The sequence below is a fragment of the Ascidiella aspersa genome, chromosome 7 (assembly GCF_963924565.1).
Source record: "Ascidiella aspersa chromosome 7, kaAscAspe10.2, whole genome shotgun sequence".
Taxonomy (NCBI): Eukaryota; Metazoa; Chordata; class Ascidiacea; order Phlebobranchia; family Ascidiidae; genus Ascidiella; species Ascidiella aspersa.
In genome coordinates, this window is record NC_139453.1 from 29216116 (window position 1) to 29239861 (window position 23746).

Here is a 23746-nt window from a genome sequence, read left to right on the forward strand (position 1 = left end):
GACCCAAAACTTGGTAGCCGTTTTGGTTTGGTTAAATAGTTAGATTAATTAAGATCCTGAGCAAGATTTAAAAGCTAGCGGTACTAGTTTTAAAAAACATTTGGAAAAATGTAGTCAGAATATCAAAGCCCATACAAAAGTAGGCAGCGTTTTGACCCTAGGTTCAAATATCTCTTTATTCATTTTAGGGAATAATACAAAAGGTTCAAATCGATACCTGGCTTTGATGTTCTCACCACAACCTCCAACCACCATTCGGAAAAAAAAAAAAATTTAACTGTGAAAAAAAATATTCCATAAAAAATGTCTGATCCTGGTTTAACTCATTGTTATTTATATACTGTAAAGCTAACGCAACTCATATTTATGCACCTGCCTCTCTTCTAATGCCGAAAGGTCGCCGGTTGAAAGGTCAAGGCCCGATGACCTTTCACCCAGGTTCTGATTGGCTCTTCGTATTCCACCCCAGCGCTGCCTGGGAGTCTTTAAAGCTTGTACTCTGCCCTGATTGGCTGCACAAACGTGCGCTTCGCTGTGATTGGCTAATCGGCCGTGAGCTCGACTGTGATTGGCTGAGAACGAGCGAGGTCTCTTGTGATTGGTGAACATCGGGTGTTTGTAGAATGCTCGCGTCCACTGTTTGCTGACAAAGCGCCTTATGACGTAATAGCCGCTCTCCCTGCACAAGAACGTGGCCAAAATACTATAGACTTGCAACTGAGCTACAAACTAGAATTTGAATTTTCTGCTTAACTTTAAAACAACTGCCAACCTATTTTGTGGATGTTTGCTGAACAACCTTTTTATGCTCGACACATACGCCAGTTCTATTTCATTCGTGCTTGTTTTATTCATATCTGCTTTATAAAAAATCTGCAATCCTTACTTATATATTGCTTGGTATTTCTCTTTTCCTCTTTAAACTTTTGGTAGCTTCAAATAAATAAAAACTACTGCTTTGTGATTGAACTTGAATAAATCTCAGACCTTAACATATTTGCCCGTCTTCGCACTGTTTGGGAGAATTTTCCCTTTTTCATAAAACAACTTTCCCATTTCAATACGATTTTCTATACAAACGAGTATCACACATTAAGGTATTGATTTGTTAAAAAAAATCTAGAAAGGATATTAGTCAAGAAATGAATAGGAATAAAGCGCCCTCGTTAAATAAAAAATAAAATAATTAAAAAAATCTTGTTAAAGGCACAAAAGAGGAGGGGACGACTTACTTTTTTCTGCTCTGCTTGATGTGAGGTTCGGTCCTCGCACAACCGGTCGGATTTATCGCTAGAGGGAGCTCGAGCAGCGGTGATCGTCCGAAGCGAAATTTGTAAGAAGCACACAACTCGATGTTGGGAAGCTGGGGGTTAAAATATGGGGGTTTAGGGGTTATTGGGGGGTATTATGGCCAAGTAAGACCGAAATACTTTTCCGTCTAAGCCAGAGTTGCCGGAAAATTTAAAATAATTTCAAAGACCTTTTGAAACCAATTTATAGCTTTTTCATGGACCTGAATTTTGAATAACTGAAAAGTAGGTCTCCTGTTAAGGCGTTTTTAAAGACTAAAAATCTATTTTTAAGCATTTTTAGAGCTTAAAAATCAGGTCTAATTTTACTGTGTATTTACAACGTTTTAAGTTATTAAAACAAATATTAACATTGGACATGCGTAAAATTTGCCAAGACATCTTAAAAATAGGCCTTGCTTTTTGGCGTTTGTAGAATCTAAAAATCAATTTTTTAGCCTTGTTAGACCTAAAAATCAGGGACAAGTCTTTAAAACAGATATTGACATTGAACATGGGTAAAAATTGACAATATCCTCAAAATTGCAGCCATTAGCTCAAAACTACATCTAGTAATCTCAAACTCACCGATTCCAGGATCCTGCAGACAACCGGGGAAGTGAGTCCGAAGATGTTCTCCCCGTTAATGTAAGCCGGGAAGAGTTTGAGCATCTTCTGCTGGGAGCGAAGAGTCACAAGTTGCTGGAGGATCTCAAGCCATTGCTCTGAGGAGGAGGAAAGATAATGGACACGTTTTATAACGCTTATGTTCGTTTTCAAAGGGTGTTTAGTGGTTCTTAACCGGGGTGCCGCGGCATATTTGGGAATCTTTAAGAATCTAATTTTCACTCAAATCTTATAATTTTCGTGGAAGATTAGAGTGGAATAAATCCAATTATAACTTCCTACGTTGTGTAGAGTTAATGTGTGCTGTTCCAGTTCCGTTTATTGTAACATTTTAGTGAAATATGCACAGAAAAATCTTGTAGGGGTGCCGAAATCTATTTACTATTTCTAAAGAGTGACGCAAGTCATATAAGGCTGAGAAACACTGGAGTATAGTAACAGATTGTTGTAAATGTAACGTGGCTTGATGAGCAAAAATATGGTTCAGATCAGGCACGTAAGATATAATGGTAAACCAAAAATATTTTACGCCACGTTTTCTCAAGTTAAGTCGGAAAAGAAGATGGGAAGAAGCTACGTTAAGACTGTGTCGGATAATTTTGGATCGCAACCTCCAAAATTTGACCGTGAGATACTTTAAGGGCGTATAGTCGATTGTTGCAAAAGTAACGTTGAGTAAACGTGAGAAGAAAAGAATATGGCTCAAATTATTAATAATACACTAAAATATTTTACGGCATGTTCTTTTAAGTAGTGTCTAACCTCAAGGTCTGGTGCGAATGAGTTACGTTAAAAAGAGCTACGTTTATAACTAGTGATGTTCGATAGTACCGGGCCGGAGCCGATATTCATTGGATCCGGGCAAATGAATATCAGAAAAACACCTTTAACAGCAGTTATCTTAAACGATATTTTCCCCGTGGCTTGAAGTTAACATTGGCACAGGGCAAACGAATATCAGATAAATACTCAGATAAACACCTTTGAAGCAGTTATCTTAAACGATATTTTCCCCGTGGCTTACCGTTGACATTGGCTCCGGCCAGTTCCACCCACTGCCCCTGCATAGCCACTTGTTCGACGGACTTGTTCCTGCTGGCCACAGGTTGGTAGCGGGTGCTGAAGAACGGCTTGCCGTCTTTGTCGCTGATCATGCACATGTACTTGCAACGCTTGCGCGTGTTCTAAAGCACAAAAGTTATTGATTCCCTGGGGACATTTCGTCGAATCTTGTTTTTTGAATTGATATAGCGGACATAATAGTCTGAAAACAGCTAAAGTAGAGTGTGGATACATTTTAAAAGAAGACAATTTTTGGTAACGCACAATAAGACCTAAAAAGCAACAATACCCGAAAATCTATAATAAGTATAAAGACCTAGATTATAATAAATCCAAAAACAAAATATTATCCTAGACAGAAAGAAACTTAATTGATAACATATTGAAGTGTTGTTCACTACTTGCAAATAAATACCAAAATAACTTATTTTCAGCATTTTGGATAGAGTGTCCAGCCCACTGGAGATTTACTTACGTTGCTGCTCCAGTAGATACGTGTCGCCTTGTAGCCGACTGGGAAGATGGCCGACTTGCTGTGGAAGTGCGACATCTGGTGAGTGGACAACTGACCGACCGCGTGAAACATGAGGGCGCCAACGCGCAAGATGTAGTTTTTCTCGCCTGTCAAGCCAAAAAAAAAAAACTAAAATGTGCGCTATTCTTAACAAAAGAAACAAAACCAAACAAATAACTAACTTAAACAGAACTTTGGTTATTCGAAATTTACGTTACTTAGTCAATTTTACTGGCTGAGACTTCAATACAATTGAAAACAAATGCGACACTTTTGGGAAAATGACTACAATTAAGTTATAAATTTAGCTATAGTATGGGTAAAACAAATATGATTGGAAAATTTTGACACTTTCGGGGAGAAATGACTAAACTAAAGCTAGAATTGGAAAATAAAATTAAGCTAGAATGGGTAAACAAATATAGTAGGAACAAACAAAAATAATTGGAAAATTCGACACTTTTTTGGGCAAAATAAACTTACTTAAGCTTGTGTAAAAAATACAAATAAATTCTTCCCACCTTGCGTAAGTTCGCCCTGCTGCATGATACTGGCGATCTGCTTGGTCTCCTGACGTTGAACGTAAACTTTGCGGAATACGGCGAGAGTGCGGAGCTGATCACTAGCGCCACCAGTGGGCGAAGTGGCGAAGGTGGAAGCGTGGACAGGACACAAAACCGTCTTGTCCTGCACAGAGGGAATAGGTTTTATTATTGATATGTAATCAATGTTTTGTAAAGGAAGCACTAGTTAGTAACTAGGATGAAATGTAAAATAGTAACTATAGGATGAAATGAACTATAAAACGTTGTTACTTATTTTAAAAACTTATTTGTTAATAGGTTTAAAACTGATGGTGATTATATTTCTTACAACTACAGAAAATTGTAATCCAATAAGCAGAGAAAAATTATCCTTTAACGTTTTAATTTAAACTATTTTGTTTGTTTGTATATAGTTATGACGTCATAGGTTCGGACCGGACCGCGATGTTTTTTGTTTAACATATCGGGATCGGAATAACAAATACGGCCATTTACAAAGGTTTATTAAGCGATGTAGCTTGATAATGAATTGCTAAGCCAGAAAGGTTATGTCATTAACTGATGACGATGCAAGTTAGTTTTGAAACGTCATAAAAATGACGTCCATTTACTCGACCTTTTTGGCTTTGAAATTCATTTTTATTAAGTGAGTTTTACAAAAAAACAAGTTTTTTTTTACCTTAAAAAGAGGCAGTAGAGATAAAAAAAAACATTTTTTGTACTTTGACCTGATAAAGCACGGTTGTGCGAAAGCTTATCAGCATTTATTAATACAATTTGTCGTTCTATAGTGCCACCTGATTACCCTATTTAAAATCAGAGAAACACGGCCATTAAGAAAGATTTATTAGGCGATGTAGCTTGATAATAAATTGCAAAGCCAAAAAGGTGTCGAGTAGATCGACATCTTCACTAAAGATGATACAAGTTCGTATCGAAAAGTCTTAATGCAGATAGCGTCGATTTACTCGACCTTTTTGCCTTTGCAAATCATTATCAAGCTAAAACATGTTTTCCATCGTATTCTAACGAACTATGTAACGTCACAATAACTGAAGATGATACAAGTTCTTATTAAAACGTCTTAATCCAGATAATGCCGACTTACTCGACCTTTTGGGCTTTGCAATTCATTATCAAACTTCATTAAATAAGTTTTACTAAAAACAATTTTTTTTTACCTTAAAGAATAGGCACTCGCACTTGAGTGCGCATGCGCAGTGGTATACGTTGGTGCACCTGGTTCTGTTGCAGCTAATTGTGGCACCTTTCTTCTGGCAATGACCACAAACTGCTGAAGAACCGTGTCTTACAGCGAGGTCCACGTTGATAAGGGCGCCACCCTGAAGGCATGTAAAAAATAAATGAAAAACTGCGTGAAAAAAATTGTGGCTTTGGTGTGTTTATAAAACGGTTAAAAATAATAGAAAATTAAAATTTTTATGACTATGAATACAAATTAAAAAAAAAATTGTGAAAAAATATTCCTGAAAAAAATTGTGGCTTTGGTAGTCTTTATAAAATGGCTGAAAATAATAGAAAATTATTTTTTTATGACTATAAATGAAATTTAATAAAATAAAAAAATAATCCAAACAATTAAAAAAATGTACAGACCAAAGATTGATGTTTTTATCGTTAGCGTTTAGGAAACTGGGTTAAACAATGTAAAATAAAAAAACATCAAAATATAGTAATAAAATAAATCTAAATAAAAGACAATAAATAGAGAAAATGTTGAATACGCGAAATATAAAAGATAACATACATAATTCTTAAAAAAGATAAGGGTAAAATTAAACTAAAAGTTAAAACATATTTTTAAAAAATGTACCTATAGTCCTATACAATAAATTGACTCTAACAATTTAAAACTACTGAAGCGATTAATATTAAACGAATTAAGTCACCTCAATATAATGATGTCTAATACCACAATTTTGCGTTTTTAATAATTTGCTGTTTTTCGAAATAAATATTTTTATAAAAAAATAATAGGGTTGTTTTGTTTTTTGAAACATTATATCGCCAATCGTTTGTTTAATTTGTTTCATTTTGTTTAAATGTTATATGTAACCGCAAAATAGAAAAATACAACAACTTTGTTTAAAAAAAAAAATTTTACTTGGCCTATTTAAAATCTTACTTAAAACAAATATTTAAAACAAATTTAAAACGATCCGAGCAGGGATTCGAACCACAAACCTGCGTCTCGTAAACTTCCGCCGACCAAAGTGCGCAGTTTAGGTGAACCCACTGATCGACGTCAAGGTTGAGTAACCTCGCGACTCCGCTCGTCTCACCGTCGCCACTAGAGGCGCACAACACACACGTGCGGGTGTCGCGGGCGTCGGGTGGGGGCTGGGGTAAATATAGGGGTAAAAATATTTCTAATAAATATGGGGGCAATATTTAAGTTTATCCAATATAAAAGAAGTTACACACGAGTTTTTTGGGGTATCGATTAACCTGGCTGTGGAGTATATTATGCTGGGTTAATGGTACACATGGGATCTTTGGAGTTAAATATGGGGCAACAGTATATCAACCTTATATAATATACAAGGGGTTACACATGGGGTCTTTATGGTAACAATATATTTACCTGGCTAGTGGCTATAGATTAAATAATGCTAGCAAAGGGGTTTTACATGTGGTAAATAGGGGGTAACAGCATATTAACCTACCCCCAAATACATATGGGGTATTTGGAGGTAAATATGGGGGTAAAATTATTATAACCTTCTATAATATACAAGGGGTTACATATGTAATATTTTGGGGTAAATACGGGGTAAAATATATTAACCTTATAATATACAAGGGGTTATATATGGGGTCGTTGGGGGTAAATAGGGAGTAACAACATATTAAACTGGCCATAGAGTATATTATGCTGGGTAAAGGGTTATACATGGGGACTTTGGGGTAAATAGGGGTAATCATATATTAACCTGGCTATAAAGGATATTTTGCTAGGTAAGCGGTTATACATTGGGTCTTTCGGGTGACAATATACCCAATTGGCATCTAATTATTTTTGTTTTTGCATTCTTAAACCCAACAATAAGATTTCAGGTATTCAATTGCCACGTGTTGACACTGGTTCGACCTTGCACCGACCTTGAGGGCGGATCCATATTTGTTGATGAGCGCGTCGACGTCAGGCGGCGGCTTCTGATTGGTCGCCTTCACCACCGTGACCGACACGGTCCACCGCTTCCACTTGATTCCCTTCCAGCGCTTGACAGTGACTCGACTTTCTTCTCCTGAACGCAAAAAAGTGTAAAAATTCCAGCTTTGAATTTAATAAAAGCAGCAAGCTTGTTTGGTTATGCGCCTTGTAAAAGCTTTCTGTATTAATGCTATTGTCTAAAAAGTACTAAAACTGTTTTTTTAGCTAAACCACATCGTATTTTTTAACAATCTTGACCGCCTGATTGCATTCCACTGCCTTCCCGCCAGAGATGTGTGGCCTGGAATACTTGCCCAAAATCACTGGAGTAACGTCATTTGGCGTTATATGTCGCCTGAATTGTCGTTTTTGGCGTATATAGCGTTTTACTTTGGCGTAGGATTTCAACCAAAAAAAAATTTGGCGTAAATCTTTGGCGGCCACAAATTATGGAATGCAGTCAGGCTTGACCGGGCTTTGATATTCTTACTACAACCTCCAACTATTATTTTAAAGTTTATTAGAAACATACATGCTTCCTTCTTCTGAATGGGCTTTAATATTCCAACTACGTCTTACTACAACCTCCAACAATTATGCTCCAAAGGGTATATACAGCTTTTTAAGTTTGACTTTGATAATGAACCTTAAAATCTGCTGGCACTATTTAACGGCAAATGTGTCTATTATGCTAAATCCTAACTTTTACGTTGATCGCCATCACTGGTCACACCCACTAACTTACCAGTCACGCTGAGGCCCCGCCTCCTGCCACGCCCCCTTCCCTTGCCGTCCGTGGGCCTGAGGGACGATGACGTCATAAGGTCGTCGGAGCCGCGTCCGTCGAAGCTACAGCCGAGGTTGTAGAGTCGCTGTCCCCTGGTCGTCACACTGTCCTGGTCTGGGTTGGCTTCGATGAGAGAAGATATGTTGATCTTGGTGTTGTGTCGTTGGTAGATGTGCGACGCCTTCCACTTTTTCTTGGACGCCGGCGGCGCGTCGTTAGGCTGAACATTTTTTTTTCGTAAAACAGTTTAAAAACATCGTTCGGCTAAAAATATATGAAAAAATAAAAAAAATTCTATGTTAAAATATTTGGAAATACCTAATTTTTTTTAAAAAACACTATAAAATCACCTCTATGTTAAAATGCTTCCATTTTAAAATATTATTTAGAAACACTTCCAAAATAAATAAATCTTTTAAATTTTAAAACACTATTTAAAGTTTTAAACACATCATTAAGTTGGTCTTTCTATACGATTTTATACTGGATTTTTGTACTGGTGGAGGGCTTAACTTTAAACCAATTATATCCTGGAGGATTATTTTTTAGGCTAAAAACATGTGAAAAAAATTTGTTTTAAAAAATGTTTGGAAACGTAGTAAGAATATCAAAACCCATACAGGAGTAGGTATCATTTCAAACGTTTCGCATAGCTGTTTATTCATTTTCTAAATCAATGCCTTCTCACTATGTTGAAAATGAATAAAGAGTTGTTCAAAACGTTGGTAATGTTTCTGAAATGCACAAACCTTTTTGCTGAAGGCATTGGTAAAGTAACACTGCTTGTTGCAAAATATGATGTCTTCATCGAGAGAGTTTTCCTGAAAATTCAAGAAAAAATATGTTTTTATGAAAAAATTAATAGTAAGCTATGAAAACACGAAAATAGGGCAAAAATGACTGAATTTCGGTCAAATGATTTTCAGTAGTTTCTAAACAACAAACAAGAATGTACTAAATTGTTCAGGATAGCAGGATTTTCAGTTTAAATTCCCAAAACAACTAAACTTAAATTGCAAAATTTTTCGTTCGTTGACGCATTATTTTATAACCAAAACAACAACAATTATGACGTAACAGCAAGTAGTTAACATTCGTTTATATTTGAAAATACGGCGACTCACATCGAACAAGGGCTTCCTGACACCGTTTCCTTGCACTGGTCGATTGCACTGAAGGCATCTCCGCTGATTCGGCTGCAACGGATCACCTGCTCCCGCGTCACGTGTCTGTGACGTAACAATATAATAACAAATCTGGTTTAAACCCCGCCTATTTCACTTTGATGAACTTTGTTTGCACGAACATTGATTTTTATTTAATCGATTCTCTTTTTATTTGTGAACAATTTCTGGTTTATGTTTGCAATAAAGACAAGCATTTTTTTGTATAAAGTAGTGGTTTCCTTCCATTGCGCGGAGATATGTAATTTTTTTAGGGTTCTATTTGTTTGGTATATTGCTGTGATAAAAAAAAAAAAATTTCTTCATTCTGTAGAGTTGAACTGATGTACTTTGATTTGAACTGATGTACTTTGATTTGATTTTGTTTATTGTGGCATTACAGTAAACCATTCGGAAATACGCTAACTACATTTCTGTGGGGGCGCCGTAAAACAAAAAGGGTTTGTCACTTTTATAAACAATATTCACCTTTAGCAGTGTTTAAAAGTTAACTAAAGCAATGCTGGATATTTTGGACTTTTTAATGAAAACAAATCTATGTATATTTAAAAAGAAAAACAAATCTATTTAGGATTAAGTTAGTTACGGAATTCCAACTTACAAACTGGTCGGTGGAATTTCTTTGGGCATCTGTTCTAGAATCTTCCTTCTGTACAAAAAAGTGATAAAATTTAAACCCAAATTAAAAAAAAACTTACTTATAAGTACACCGAAAGACGTCGCAGACTAACCGAATCTGTGATTAATGATGCAAGGATGGCAGGCTAGAAAAAAAAAACTATAGCCTGCAATGAGTGAGATTCAAACTCACAACCTCCGGTCTTACCGGGACCGTCGCTTACTTATGAGCATTGATAAAAACCATCCAGTGATATACAAAACTAGTAACTACGAAAATGTATTTTCTGCATTGATTTTTTAGGTACACTAAAGTATACACGGATCGAAAATGCAGCTTGAAAATGACGTCAAAGCTCTTTTTTTTAAAGCTAGCAGATAATCTGGCCACGTCCCTTCAAAAAAACTACATTTTTCGCCAAATTTTACTAAGTAAATATTTTTTTTAAATTTGCTTAATTCCGGCAATATACGTTAAGAGGATTGCAAGTCCAAATCACCTTGGCAGTATTGGCGTCGGGTTTGTCGTTGTCCGTCATCTTAAAGCTGATGATTGAAGTCCCCAAAGCTCTTGATAGAAGCGATAAGGACTTCTTAACCGCCTGTCAATCAAACAAGTTTCGAAATTGCATACAGGGCAAGTGCGTGGTATTGATTAAGTTCATTCAAAAAACAAATTTAAATAATTTAAAACGTGCAAATGGTGAAGCATATTTTTTTATACTTTTTTGTCACTTTGATGGAACAATGAAATTTATGCACGGATCTGTATTGCAGTTTTAGAACGAATAAAGCCGAATAGGCCTAGAAAGTCGACATCATATTAATAAAGACGTTTCGATAGCACTTGTATCATTATCAGTTAATGTATTATCATTAATTAATGCGTTCAAAACGATAATAATTGCGTTTCACCTTTTATAGGTGACGTTTGAATAGATTATAGTCGCAAAAAATGATGATAATACAAGTGAATATCGGGACGTCTTAATAATTTTACGTTAAAAAAAGAAAGCAATCTGGGACAAAAAAACTAATGTCTAACACCTTAAAGTGCTATTGGGGAAAATTTATGTTGTAGAAATTTGAATAAAGGAATTTAAAACGTTGTAAGAATATCAAAGCCCATACGGAAGTAGGTAGCATTTTGTTAACATTTCGAATAAATATTTATTCTTTTTCAACACGATGTAAAGATTTGAAACGTTCAAAATGCTTTTTACTTTTTATGGGCTTTCATATTCTTCCTACGTCCAACTACAACCTCCAGCCAACAAGCTCCTGAATTTAAAGTGTTATTTTGTATTTCAGGGATTTACACGTTTCAGAAATCATTTAAACAAAATTGTTGGTTACCGGGCAATACTGATGGACAACGACCAAAAAGTGACGGTTTATGATTTAAGTTTGATTTTTTTAAACCTCACCTTGCTCGTTTGCTTTTCAAAGGCCACAGTCACGGAAACTTGATCTTTTTCGTCCATTGTGTCTAAAAAGGAAAAGAGAAAAAGTGTCAGTTACTGCATTTAAGCGTTTAGAAAAATTGACTATAAGCTGGAACCTTCGCTGCTATACAACAAAATATAGGAACTAGTTTTATTTTTGTTTTTTTACCAATGGTGAACATAACTAAGGGAAAATATGAAAAGGTAAATAAAGTAGGTAAGGGTTGTGCCGGAATTATCCCATTGCCCAAGAAGATGCTGGGAATTTCTGATCAAGTCAGTAGAGTCAGAGCCCAGTCCTTTGGAAACCTGTCTCCACTAAGGAGCAGGTGCCGCTACGAAGGTAAGGGCCCGAGTGCCAACTGCCCATGAAAGAAGGTAAACGTTTTAACCCTTTGTGGTGAGTAAGTATGACTAAGTATTGGGTAAAGGTTTAGCTAGTTTTCATTTTAGTTTAGGTAGGAATCGAGGGAGCCAGTTACCTTATTCAAATAAAATAAAAAAGGTTGAGAAACACTTCCCTACGAGCTAGCTTTTTTTTTTTTACTGACCATCTCTCGGGTAGTTCAGCTCGGCTAGTGAGGGCGACACCGCGCGGAAATCCTGTTGTTGGGCCAGCTCGCCGTTCCGGGGCTTCCCCGGTTCCTGTCTGGCCCGGGCCTGGCTCATGACGTCAAGATGGTCGAACTGGAAACTGGAGTCGCAGTCGTCAGCTTCGGGTGAGGAAGCTTCTACCGCGTCCTCTCCTGCGTGTCTGTGACGTAACAGTGGGCTCAGTGACGTTAGAGTAACAAAGCATTTTTCAAATTGGAATAGCTATGAGCTAGTAGGTTTAGGTTAAAATGTATAGAATTTGTTAACTTAAATGTTGAAAAGAATCACGTTTTCGGTTTGATTATGATCTGAATGAATAGCTATTTATTCTGCTCAGGCAAGATATTAAATTAATTAAATAGCCTCGGCTAAATTTCAGGTATTTTACCCCTTCATAATAACTTTTTAAATTGTTTCTTATTAAATTGTTGAGACGCAAATATTTTTATATGTAGCATAATTATATTAATCAACAAAACTTCGAGCTGAAAACCGAGTTAAAAGTCTAAAAATTAATGGAAGTTAGGCTTAAAAAAACATTTTTGATTTATACTCACAACTTTTTACTTGTTATTATTCTGTTTACATTTTGGGCGTGGGTTTAAAGTTTTTGGTAAAATTTTACTTAAAAAGGAGAACGGGTTGTTTTTGGGAAGAATTAGTTTTTCAAAAAAAATGAGACTTTTTTCAGTAAATTCTACGCGCTAATCCTGCTACCAGCCTAAAACAACTAGCAGGAACATATTTCAAATAACAACAAACACGTTACACAAAAAACAAACATCGCTTATTACGTCATAGGCAGATCGTCGATGCCCTCGGATCCGTGATGGGGCGGGGTCGGAAGGGAGTCGGGAATTTCCACGTTTCGGGGGCAAATACCCCCCGTTTCACCCAGGGACTGGAGCCGCTCACGCTTGGGGGAGGGGGGCAAGGACGAGGGGGGAGTAGGGGGCGTCATGTAGCTCAGGGGGTCCTGGGGAATACCCGAAAGTGATTGACAAGGGTTGTGCACTGCTAGTAATACTCGTTAGATACCAAAACGAGTTCTTAAAACAAGCCTACCACACAAGAATATCATAAAACAAGATATATATAATATAAATCAATTAAACAATAGTAGAATGCTGTATAGACTTTTATTACCGTTTAAGGCTTCCCGAATAATTGGTATAAAGCTGTTTGGGATTTTGAATTTATTTTTGCGTAAAACTAAGTCATTTTGCTTTAAATTAATAAATTTTAAACAAAGTTTTTCATAAAACATCCTAAAAATAAATTATTATTATAAGTTAATTTAACTGCAAAGTAACAACAAAAACTTTTCATTAAATCATACAAAAAATCATTTTGCCTTAAATTAATAAATAACAAACAAAACAGGTTTTCATCAAACATTTAAAAAAAAGTTTAGTAATTTAAAATGTGTTATTATTAAACACTAAAATATAACAAGTAGGAAAGTAAAAGAAATACATAAATTGTACACAAAAATTTAAGTATGTCAAGAAAAAGAAAAACAAAATATATAAAATTTCAAAAAAAAGTAAAAAAAAATACAAAAATTGTACACAAAACTTTAAGTATGTCAGTTTCAAAGATGCACAAACTACCTTATTCATGACCAGGTCGTAGTAGTCTGGAAGCCCTTTGTAAGTTGCGTTTCCAATCGTTCCCTCGAGTAGTGACTTTGAGAGGGGAAGTCCCGTGCCCTTTGGCATGCACATGTTGAAGTTGAGCTTGATGGCCGGCTCAACCAGCGGGGGGAGGGGTAACTGGGGTAAAAAAGGGGCTGAGGTAAATATCGTTTTTTTTCGTACGACGATGAAGGGGTAAAACGGGATTTTTACGCGTTTTTTGTTTTTGTTTTTGTTGTTTTCATGAAAATGGTAAAAAAATATTACGGGTTTATTTTTGGTTATCTAAAAGTTTAAAACATTTCGAGTTGTCTTTGTAGGAACCCGTAGGAATTTTTACGCAAAAAATTTTTTTGGGGGGGAAGACCGGGGGTATGTTATTTATGAAATTTTAAGGGTTTATTGATTATTTAAAAGTTAAACATTAAATATTGTACTAAGAAGAGAATATTTGTCGTAAAAATCAGACGCAAACCAACTAATAATGACCTTGGGTTGTAAAAATGTTCTTGCTTTCTGATAAAAAAAATTAAAAAAACGCAGTGGAATTAAAATCAACAAAGTCGCACCGAAGTTAGAATATCAAAACCCACATACAGAAGTACGATCAGTTTGTATAAAAGATATATTCGAAACGTTTAAAATGCTACCTACTTCTGTATGGGCCTTAATATTCTTACTACAACCTGAAACCATTAAATAATGAGGTATTCGAAACGTTCTAAAGGTACTTAAGGGCTTTGATATTCTAACTACAACCTCCAGCCATTATCTTAAGAATTATTTAAATCGTTCACAAAATGCTAAATATAGTGCTGTATGAGTTTGATATTCTTTCTACGTCTTACTACAACATCATTATGCTCCAAAATCTCACCGGTTTGAGTTGCGACACGGATTTAATGATGGCCGACTCCGGACTGAGTTCGAACTGATCCTGATCCATCCTCTTGCGCATCTCGGCGTCCGATCCCATCATCCGACCCTCCTCCATCTTAGGAAGACCCTTGATCTTCTTCCTCTTCTTAGCTCCTCCGGACGCCGTTCCGGCGCCTGAAGAGGACTTCCCCTCCTTGTCCTTGGACATCTTTCGGGATCGCTTCTTCTTTGCAACGAAAGGGTCCTCCTGCTGAAAGATCGTTTTACATAAAAATCATTTTTTGTGGCAGCTTTTTTCATAAAATCATTTTTTGTGGCAGCTGTTTTTTTCACGCTTTTTTCAATAACTGCTGCAATTTTCGACAAGGCTTCAATTTATGACGTCATACCTCCAATCTACGTTTTTTGTGACCTCATACAACACAATCCGATTTTTTATTGGAGAGCCACCTAGTGCAGGAAATTTAAAAGTCAGAAAATCAAAACTTTACCAAAAAAATTTTAATGATGAGATTGAACAAAATAGCAAAAGGGATTTCCTTGACGACAAAAATGTCATCTTTGTCGGAAAATTCGGATATAAGAAGAATATTTTTGAAGAAACACCGTTAACCTGGATCAGTTTTTATAAATTGAAGGAAGAGTTTCTGATGGATGTTGAGATTTAACAAAATAGCGAAAAGAATGTAGAAAAACTACTTTTTTTAAGATAGTAGTTAAAAATCACGAGACAATGAATTGAAGACGAACCTGTAGTAAGAAAGGATGTCCTCCCATCATGCTAAAGTCCGGTTTACCAGGTTCACCTCTGTTGCCCATTGCATTCTAAATAAATAAGTTTTAAACTAGGTAGACAGTATTTAAGTTCAACTAACAAATAACCTATTATTATTATAAATGCACAACTGGTGTCTATACGTAGAGCAAACAGAATCGATAAAGAAAAAATGTTGAAAGGTGCGGACTGCGGAGTCCAGGGCTGCGAAGTTGGACTCGGGATGCGACGGAGTTGGTTTATTTTACTCGAGTCGGACTCGGGACTCGAGTAATATTACGTAAATCAACCAGAGTCCCGAGGTCCAGTATGAGCAATTTTTAAACCAACCATCAATTGTGAGTGGTGAATTATTTTGACACCCCTAGGGTGGATTGCTGAATATCCACGTTATTATTAGTTATGTAAATGGGTGAAAAAAGCCTGTGTCCAACCAGACCCTAGACTTGACGAAATCTCACATTTAGCCGGAGTCGGACTCGGGAGTCCAGGGTAAGGTTCGGGTTATTTTTAACCGACTCCGCATTCCTGGTTTAAAGTAATTGTTACTTTACTAATGTTCCATCGTCTCTTTTGTTACCTTGTATCAAGAAATTGTTGATGAAATCATTTTTCTAATAATCGCAAACTAAATTTTTAGGGCGATTCATTCTTTGAAAGGTTGTTAAAAGGTAAAATTCGCAAATATCACCGAGTAAGCAGGCTCAGAAACCACCAAAACGGTATGGTTACCTGTTCCAGCATATGACGTAACAGCTCTTGGTGGTTGCCAAGACGACCGCCGAAAGAGTCGACCTGGATACAAAAAACAATCGATATTAAATCAAGACTGAAAAAACCTATTGCGAGGGTACATTTTCAGAAAATTCCATTTAAATGTTCTTAGAACCAGTGCTGCGGAGTCGGTTAAAAATAACCCGAGTCCGACTCCTGCCAATAAAATAAACCCGAGTTTTAGCCCCAAAATATATTATCGGTGTTGGAATAAAATGTGAAGTACCGTGCAATCCTAGAAAAAACACAAAAAGTTGAAAACAACTTGCCAAATTAAACAGCAACAGAAAAATATAAGTCTCCTATAACCATTGACAACACAACTACAATAATCAAAATAAATGGTAATAACGTTAAAATTAATAAAATAGAACGTTATAAGGCTGTATATTAAAAACCATACTACTGATAATAATCTTTTAAGTAAAAATATATTGATCTAAATCAGTGGTTCTCAAACTGGGGTCCGCGGTCCTTTTGGGTACCACGAGACAATTTTCTGGGACCGCGAAGCACCTAACAAAAAAACAACACGAAGCTCATAAAAAAGAAAATATTTTGTGCAATAAAATTTTCAGGCAATTTACTTTTCCAAACCAAGCTGATTATTATCGTTAGTTGTTCATTCACGTTATTGCACGCTTTAACTTAAATTGTTCATTGTGACGTCATAGTGTTGCGTTGTGCTAATAAGAATTAGGTTTTTACAGCTTGCTGCGCTGCCACTGTGGGCTGTAGGGCCACGGTTTTTGAAAACTGTTCGTGATTGCTTCACTCAAATAAAGTGATTCGTCAATTAGGGGTTATCGAACATATAGCAAAGAACCAAGTGCACCAGTCTCATTGATACCATTAAAAACAACGGGTTGTTTTGTGTTTATTTGTGTATATTTTTAAAGGACCGTGAACATTTAAAAAAATTGCTGGGGGACCGTTGCGTATTTATTTTGAAAAAGTTTGAGAACCACTGATCTAAAAAACACGGAAAAAATCTTCCCTTACAAAGCACTGATATCAAGCATTGACACAGATCGTAATATATGGCAAAAAATAATACATCTAATTAAAAAACACATACGAAAAAAAACCTTTCCGGTACACAAAGCACAGATCGGACAACACAACGACAAATCTCACCCTGTACATATGCGACCCAGGGGTTAAGGAGGGGTGACGAGCGACCCAGGATGGTGGGTGAACCAACTCCCCACTAAACTTGCTCATTTCAAGTCGATTCTCGTACTCGGCTCCTTCCCTGATCACTTCGTTGATTGTTTGGTCGATTGAATTGGGATTCTGGAAGTAGAAAGGTAAAAAATATTTTAAAAACAATACATATATATTTTGGAACACTATATACGGATCTGTTCATAAGTTTAATGGTGAAAATAACAGCCCAAATAGACGTAAAAAGCGACATGCTTTATTTTCAAACGTTTCGGCGTGATGATGGCATGAGCAATTGCCGAAACGTTTGAAGATAAAGCATGTCGCTTTTAACGTCTATTTGGGCCGTTATTTTCACCATTAAATATATATATATATATATGTGCGTTGTTTTTATTCAAATCAAGAAAATTTTGATAAAATTGAAAATAAAAATTGAAAAATTATAAATAAATAAAACAGTAATAAAAAAAACTTTGAAAAGCTAAACAATAAAACAGTGATGAAAAAAAGTTAGTACTCAGATCTATTGAAGGCCTACTACGTAAAACCACTACGAAATAGTGGCGGATTCAGGATATTTGTTTTTAAGGTGGAATATTACACGGCGCCTTGATGCCGAAACACTGCCACGCCATAATGTAAAACATACTATAAAAGGAAGAATATACGCGCCAAGCGCGAAAAAAATTGCGTTTACATATATTTAAAGTTGGCAAAAAATATTTAAAATATAGTTCGACAGGTAGGCTACTCAGGATCACATTTAGCACGTGGGTCTGAACCACGCTGAGACACTATAACAATTCTGAAACAACATGTATTTTTAAAACAAAGTGCAATAAATGTATACAGCTACCACGCGGCCCACAACTACATGACAACACTAAACTATTCAAAAGTAACTCGCGGCCCACTAAAAATGGCTCTGTGGCCCACATTTGGGCCGCGGCCCACAGTTTGCCGACCACTGGATACTGGGTTTGGGGATAAGTAGAAAGATAAATAAATAGCTAAAAGTATTGTAGCTTTATGAATAAAGTCAAGAAAAAAATCACAGTGCAATAATCGCTATCACTTTTCTCGTAAATAAATTTAATTCACATTTTACCCATAAAAAAGGTAATTTAACCATTTTTTCATACTTTTAAGAAACGACAATAATATTACTACAAAACATTGCAGTGCCATTGAATTAGATAACAACACGCACCCTTACCTTCTGTTCGCCGCCGAGCGCAGCCGCTTGTTGATTCTGCGGGGTTTTGGGCGACGTTTTCCCGTCAGGGTCGTGCGCGCTCACGATGTCAAGTTCGCGGTCGGTCAGGGTGTGCGGTGTGGCGAAAGCACGGGCGGCGGCAAGCTGTTGCTGCTGTTGCGATTGCTGCGAAGTCTGGCGCGCGTATTCTGCGATTTATAAAAGTTTTATTTATTTATAAACGAAAGAATTTGTGACAGTTTATACCGAATCATAAATAAAAAGTTGCTAACATTGAAGCTTGATAAAAAAGTGTTTTTTTTTAGTTTAATGACAATCCCCAAGTCAGGGGATCTTAAATTGAGATCGGTAGACCCAATGAGCGCACATCGACCAATTTTAGGGTTTCTTTGAAAATCGATAAATTTTCTTTGAAATATCCCTAGCTACCTTTGAATTTTTTTAACAAAAATGTATGGTACTAGCAAGTTTTAAAAATTAAAATATTTTTTTTACAATGATAAAAAAGGTATTGGCACAAAAGGGTGTTCCTTAATGGGCTAACTAGTTTTTTAGTTCAGACACAAGTTGAAAACATGGATTTAAAGTCTCGTCATGGAAGCTAAATACTTGAAAATAATGGGGTAATGGTTCACGGGTCCCTGTTTAAGAACCAAAACAAAACAAACACAGGCATTGACCAACCGATTCTTGGTCAAAAGGTTTAAAAATGTATAACCTAAAGTGCTAAACCGATAACCGGCAACACATTTATATAATACAATCAAAAACAGGCCCCCAAACACATAGGGGTAGTCAAAACAAACAAAAACCCAGGCATTGACCAACCTAGTGACTTACTGATCTCTTTCTTGGTGGGTGCTCGCGTCACCTGGGGCTGCATCGTCATAGGGACCCCGGGATGAGAATGGGGGGTGCTTCGGTGGGGGGAGGGCATCACGAAGGGGGGAGACGACACTACCGCCCTCTCGTGCTCGCTTTTCACAGTTGCTGCAAAAAAAGTTAAAAAAACTAGCGTTAAGTGAAGAATTAGTTATATCAATGTCCAATGTCCATATAGAACAGTGCTTTCCAATGGGTCGCGACCCGATAAATTTTTTTTTTTTTTTTTTTTTTTTTTCTGTGTTTAATCGCTTTTTTCCTCTCTGATTTTTGGGACATTGCTTGCACATGCGTTTATATTACATTGCTCAGTATTAAATTTTCGACAAAGAAGGTACTTTTATATACACCTACTGTATATTACGATGCTCCAATATTAAATTTCGACAAAAAATCACGTACTTTTATTTCCATTGCTTAGGTATTGAATTTTCGACCAAAAAAGGTACTTTCATATACAGTGATACAACACATAAATTACATGCTCAGGTAGTAAATATTCGACAAAATCCACGTACTTGGCGATAACCCGGCGGTTGGCATCTTGAGAGCTTCACTCGGATCGTGATGAAGTGATGTGGACACGGAGAGAGGAGTCGTTGATGGGGATGCGAAGGATGCCGAGTGGTTGGGGTCCTGGAGGAAAAGAGGAACATTAAACAATGGGAGCTTGTGGTGACAAAACGCCTAACGTTTGCAAAAAACGCTCTTTATCTCGTTTTTCCCTTTTTCATTGTGTTTGGTTTACGTGTCTCGTTTTAGCGTGTCAGTCTTAGCTGGACACGCTGAATAAAAACAACTTTGCTACAAGCTTGTGTTTCTTGAGTCTTTTTTCGCCGCGAACCAAAAACTAAGCTCAAGTATACCAGGGTTGCCACACAATTTTATGAAAAAAATTCAAGACATTCTTAGACTTTTTAAATGTAAATTTGTGGTTTTTAAAGACCTAAACAGTATAAATATCATTGTCAACACGATTTTGCAATTGTTTTTTAAACGGCACTTTTACAAACACACAACTTAAGCTTGACATAAAATACATTCAAAGACTATTCAAAGAAACAACTGGTTGTTCAAAGATTTTTTAATATTTAATTTAAATTCGTTTATTAATTCAAAGCCTTTGTGCCCAACCCTGTATAACAGCGAATCTTTGGCGACCCAATTATCGTCACTGAACGTTTTTGATGTCTTAATTTAAATTGAACAAATCGCAATTAAGCCTTTTGCATTACCAAATTCATTTTTTTATCTTTAAAAGCAAAGCAGTTTTCTTTAATGATTCTTATACCTGTCCTGGCTTCATCGGTGAAAACCCCATCATCGCTTGGTTCTGCCCCGGCACGCCAGTCGTGGAACCCAGGGGGGTCGTGGACCCCGGTCTGGGCTGGGGCACGGAACCCATTATCATGTTGCCATGGCTACCGACAAACTGGTGCATGGAGGCTGAGGGGGAAATCCCGGCCAGAAAATTCCCGTGAGGCATTCGATTCATAATTTGCATCTGGTTTGCTTGTTGGAAGGGGGTCGGGGGGAATACCCCTGGGTGACCCTGCTGGGCCGGGATCAGTATCCCCTGGGGCATGCTGAAACGGGGGCTGGTCATGGGGCTCATCATTTGGGGCGACATTGCAACCTAAAACAATGGGAATATTGGGGGTAAATCAGTGTTTCGCAACCTTTTTTGGCTTGCGTTATCCCGCAGAAATTGTAAATAGTTCGCGGCACCTTTGCTCGTATTTTTTCTGAGTGGTTACTTGTAGCGTTACAATGAACGAGATTGAAACAGCTCATTAATTGTACAACAAGGTTGATAAAATCTTTTTTTTAATTTTTCGGCACTTTTAAAGAAGTTTACTAACAAAACAAAAAATTGGAATTCTAAAGAATATGAAATATCTCTTGGCACCCTTGAGTACCGTGGCAACCCGGTTGAGAACCACTGGATTAAATGTAAAACTATATAAAGCCAGTATAAAATTATCTAGCATTGTTTGAACGTTCTAATAAAACAATGGGCATTGTTTGTCTTACAGAGGTGTAGATTGTATTGTAAATGAGAATAAATAAATTTAATATCATTCAAAGAAAGGCTACATTATTTAAACGTTCCTAAAAAAAAGATATATTTAGCATAAAACATTTGAAATTTCTGGGAACATAACAGACCTTAAATAGGTCACTATATTCGAAAAAATGTTCCAAAAATAAACAGTTGTTTAACGAATCAGGTCACCTCTAAAATACATACAATAATGCAAATAATGTATTGCAGATCTAACCTGGGGTTGAGCTGAGCTGACTTCTTCTGAAGCTTTCTTCTTCTTTTTGCGCTTGCGCTTTGGCTTTTCCTGTGCAAAGAAAATATAGTTAAAGAGTTTAGAAAAAAATTGATTTTAATTCAAAAACTTTTAAAATTAAAAGATCCAAGAAGGCTAAAATAAATCAAAGATCACAGGATAATTAGAATTTTTTTTCGAATAACAAAATCTGCCTGAATCCGAAATGGAACAAACGATTCTGGTTGCACATCAATGATAAGGATTATATTAAGCAGAGAACGTGGTAAACCGAAAATCAATTTGTTTGGATGTTATATGATAAATAGGCTATATTTCGCTTTTAAAATGATGCTGGTGATTGTAGCGTATTTACAACAACTTTTAACGCTACATAGTAAAATAAAAATCAATTCAAATATAGTCCATTTGCCGTGCCATTTTAAAATAACGTTCAAAGTAATAATATATAAAATGTTATAATAATGCTTTTAGTAGCGAAATATATTTATTCACGATTTACTAAGTGCTGTGCTTAGTTTATTTTTTATCTAAGATCACAGGCCAAAGTGAAATAAAAAGTATTACCTCATCAATCTGGTGCATCTGTTGGGGCATGAATCCCATCGGCTGCTGCATGGGGGCAAACTGGGGTAGGGGGTGTCCCTCGGGGGTCATGTGACGTAACAATGTGCCTTGTGACGGGGTCATGTTGCTTCCGGTGTTAATATTGACCGACGAAACTTGGGCGTGGGACATTTTTGGGCGAACGGGCCCCTGGGGCATATTCATGGGCCCCATTTGGGCGTCCTGGGACCCCTTTGGTCCCTGGCCCGGTGCGGACAAGGGGACCCCGTGTAGGGGGCCGGGGGTGGTGGGTAACATGGTTCCATGGTGCATTGCAAGGTGCTGGATTTGAACAGGGTTCATGTGTCTGTGGGAAATAAATTACAAAATAACGAAGAAGAAATGATCGGTTCTGAGCAAGATTGCTACAAATTTTGAGAAAACTGTGAGTAAAACACGAAGACATAGCTAGTTTTAATTCAATTCCAACTTAATATTGCCAATGTGTATATTTTGTTCGCTGAAAAAAATGCATTGGAGAAAAGAATTGGGTCGTCAAAGCTTTGCTGTTTTAGTTGTGCTTTGTAATTAGATCGCCGCGAAAAATAGTTGAGCAACACATTACAAAGGTTGGTAGCGCTAACGTTACAAGGAATATGAATAAAAAAGAGAAGGCAGCCTAAAAGCTCTGTGGTAAAATAATATTACGCCATAACTTTAAGAAGAAATGCGTGGGTGTAAGAAGGAATATGAATAAAAAAGAGAATGTTTTTAATCAAAAAAATGGTAACTAACTGTATGAAGGTAATACCTATAAATTATGTATCTCAAAAAACCCAAGTACATAGAAATACTACAAAATAACTTTAAGAAGGATGACATTGATATTGAAAAAGTAATATTAACACGAAATGATTGACAGATAATATAAGTGGGCCTGGAGTGCTTGTACACAGTAGCGTGCAATTAAATAAAACTTGTTCTATTAGGATAACAAACATTTGTATCTTAATTTTAAAGAAAGCAGGTGAATTGCTATTAAAAACAACTTTAGTTTACCTGAAAGCCGGCATCTTCTGTAGTTGCGATAGGAATGCTTCTTGTTGTACAATGGGGGTCGGGGTTTGTGCTGGGGAGGGGGCAGCCGGGTTGGGGGGTAGGGTGGTGAATACTTGGACAGGGGTGCCTACGTTGTTACCCACACCTGAAGAAAGTATAATATAAATTAAAAATTTTAGTTTTGAATAACTTTGACTATTTCGAATAATTTTGTAAACCAATTGGAAAAAAATTGTACTTTAAAAATACTTTTGTGGTATTAGCGTGGTGCTTGTAAGAAAAAAAAAACAATTACGTTAGTTTCATAAATTTTTTATCTTTTATTTTTTCGCAATTAACAGTTATTTGTATATAATTTGGTACAAAAATATTTCAAAAATCCCTACATTTAAAGTCATATGTTTTTTAGCTCATCTTTGGAGTAAAAAAATATTTTATTGAGTTAATAAAAACAAGATTTTTCGTAACATTAAATAAAAACTTTTATTTGAGTGAAAAAAATATCTTGAAAAAAATATTGAATAGAAAAAGTAGGTTATTTTTCAGCAGTGCACTAAAAACGGGCAATCCAATAGGCAATATTTCATAAACCTACAAGAGGTTGAAACGGATTTAAGATATTTCCAATTTGAAACACACAATAAGACCTACTAAGCAAAATATCTAAA

At 36.3% G+C, this 23746-nt stretch overlaps 1 protein-coding gene across 1 annotated transcript in view; it reads right to left on the reverse strand.

The window, feature by feature from the left end:
- The window catches only part of LOC146138840 (histone-lysine N-methyltransferase 2C-like), a 79858-nt gene that overhangs the window by 3973 nt on the left and 52139 nt on the right, over nucleotides 1–23746 (reverse strand). Inside the window, exons 58-85 of the mRNA XM_083394704.1 lie at nucleotides 23079–23223; nucleotides 22041–22386; nucleotides 21456–21524; nucleotides 20465–20809; nucleotides 19692–19809; nucleotides 19132–19281; nucleotides 18292–18479; nucleotides 17043–17201; nucleotides 15864–15926; nucleotides 15107–15181; nucleotides 14355–14606; nucleotides 13454–13615; nucleotides 12635–12816; nucleotides 11798–12000; nucleotides 11229–11290; nucleotides 10302–10403; nucleotides 9785–9832; nucleotides 9124–9228; nucleotides 8749–8820; nucleotides 7958–8219; nucleotides 7161–7306; nucleotides 6243–6398; nucleotides 5219–5380; nucleotides 4014–4179; nucleotides 3454–3599; nucleotides 2941–3100; nucleotides 1878–2014; nucleotides 1233–1363 (exon numbers count right to left, since the gene is read on the reverse strand). Coding sequence (XP_083250830.1) covers nucleotides 1233–1363; nucleotides 1878–2014; nucleotides 2941–3100; nucleotides 3454–3599; nucleotides 4014–4179; nucleotides 5219–5380; nucleotides 6243–6398; nucleotides 7161–7306; nucleotides 7958–8219; nucleotides 8749–8820; nucleotides 9124–9228; nucleotides 9785–9832; nucleotides 10302–10403; nucleotides 11229–11290; nucleotides 11798–12000; nucleotides 12635–12816; nucleotides 13454–13615; nucleotides 14355–14606; nucleotides 15107–15181; nucleotides 15864–15926; nucleotides 17043–17201; nucleotides 18292–18479; nucleotides 19132–19281; nucleotides 19692–19809; nucleotides 20465–20809; nucleotides 21456–21524; nucleotides 22041–22386; nucleotides 23079–23223 — 4312 coding nt within the window. The remainder of the gene's footprint in view (nucleotides 1–1232; nucleotides 1364–1877; nucleotides 2015–2940; nucleotides 3101–3453; nucleotides 3600–4013; nucleotides 4180–5218; nucleotides 5381–6242; nucleotides 6399–7160; nucleotides 7307–7957; nucleotides 8220–8748; nucleotides 8821–9123; nucleotides 9229–9784; nucleotides 9833–10301; nucleotides 10404–11228; nucleotides 11291–11797; nucleotides 12001–12634; nucleotides 12817–13453; nucleotides 13616–14354; nucleotides 14607–15106; nucleotides 15182–15863; nucleotides 15927–17042; nucleotides 17202–18291; nucleotides 18480–19131; nucleotides 19282–19691; nucleotides 19810–20464; nucleotides 20810–21455; nucleotides 21525–22040; nucleotides 22387–23078; nucleotides 23224–23746) is intronic.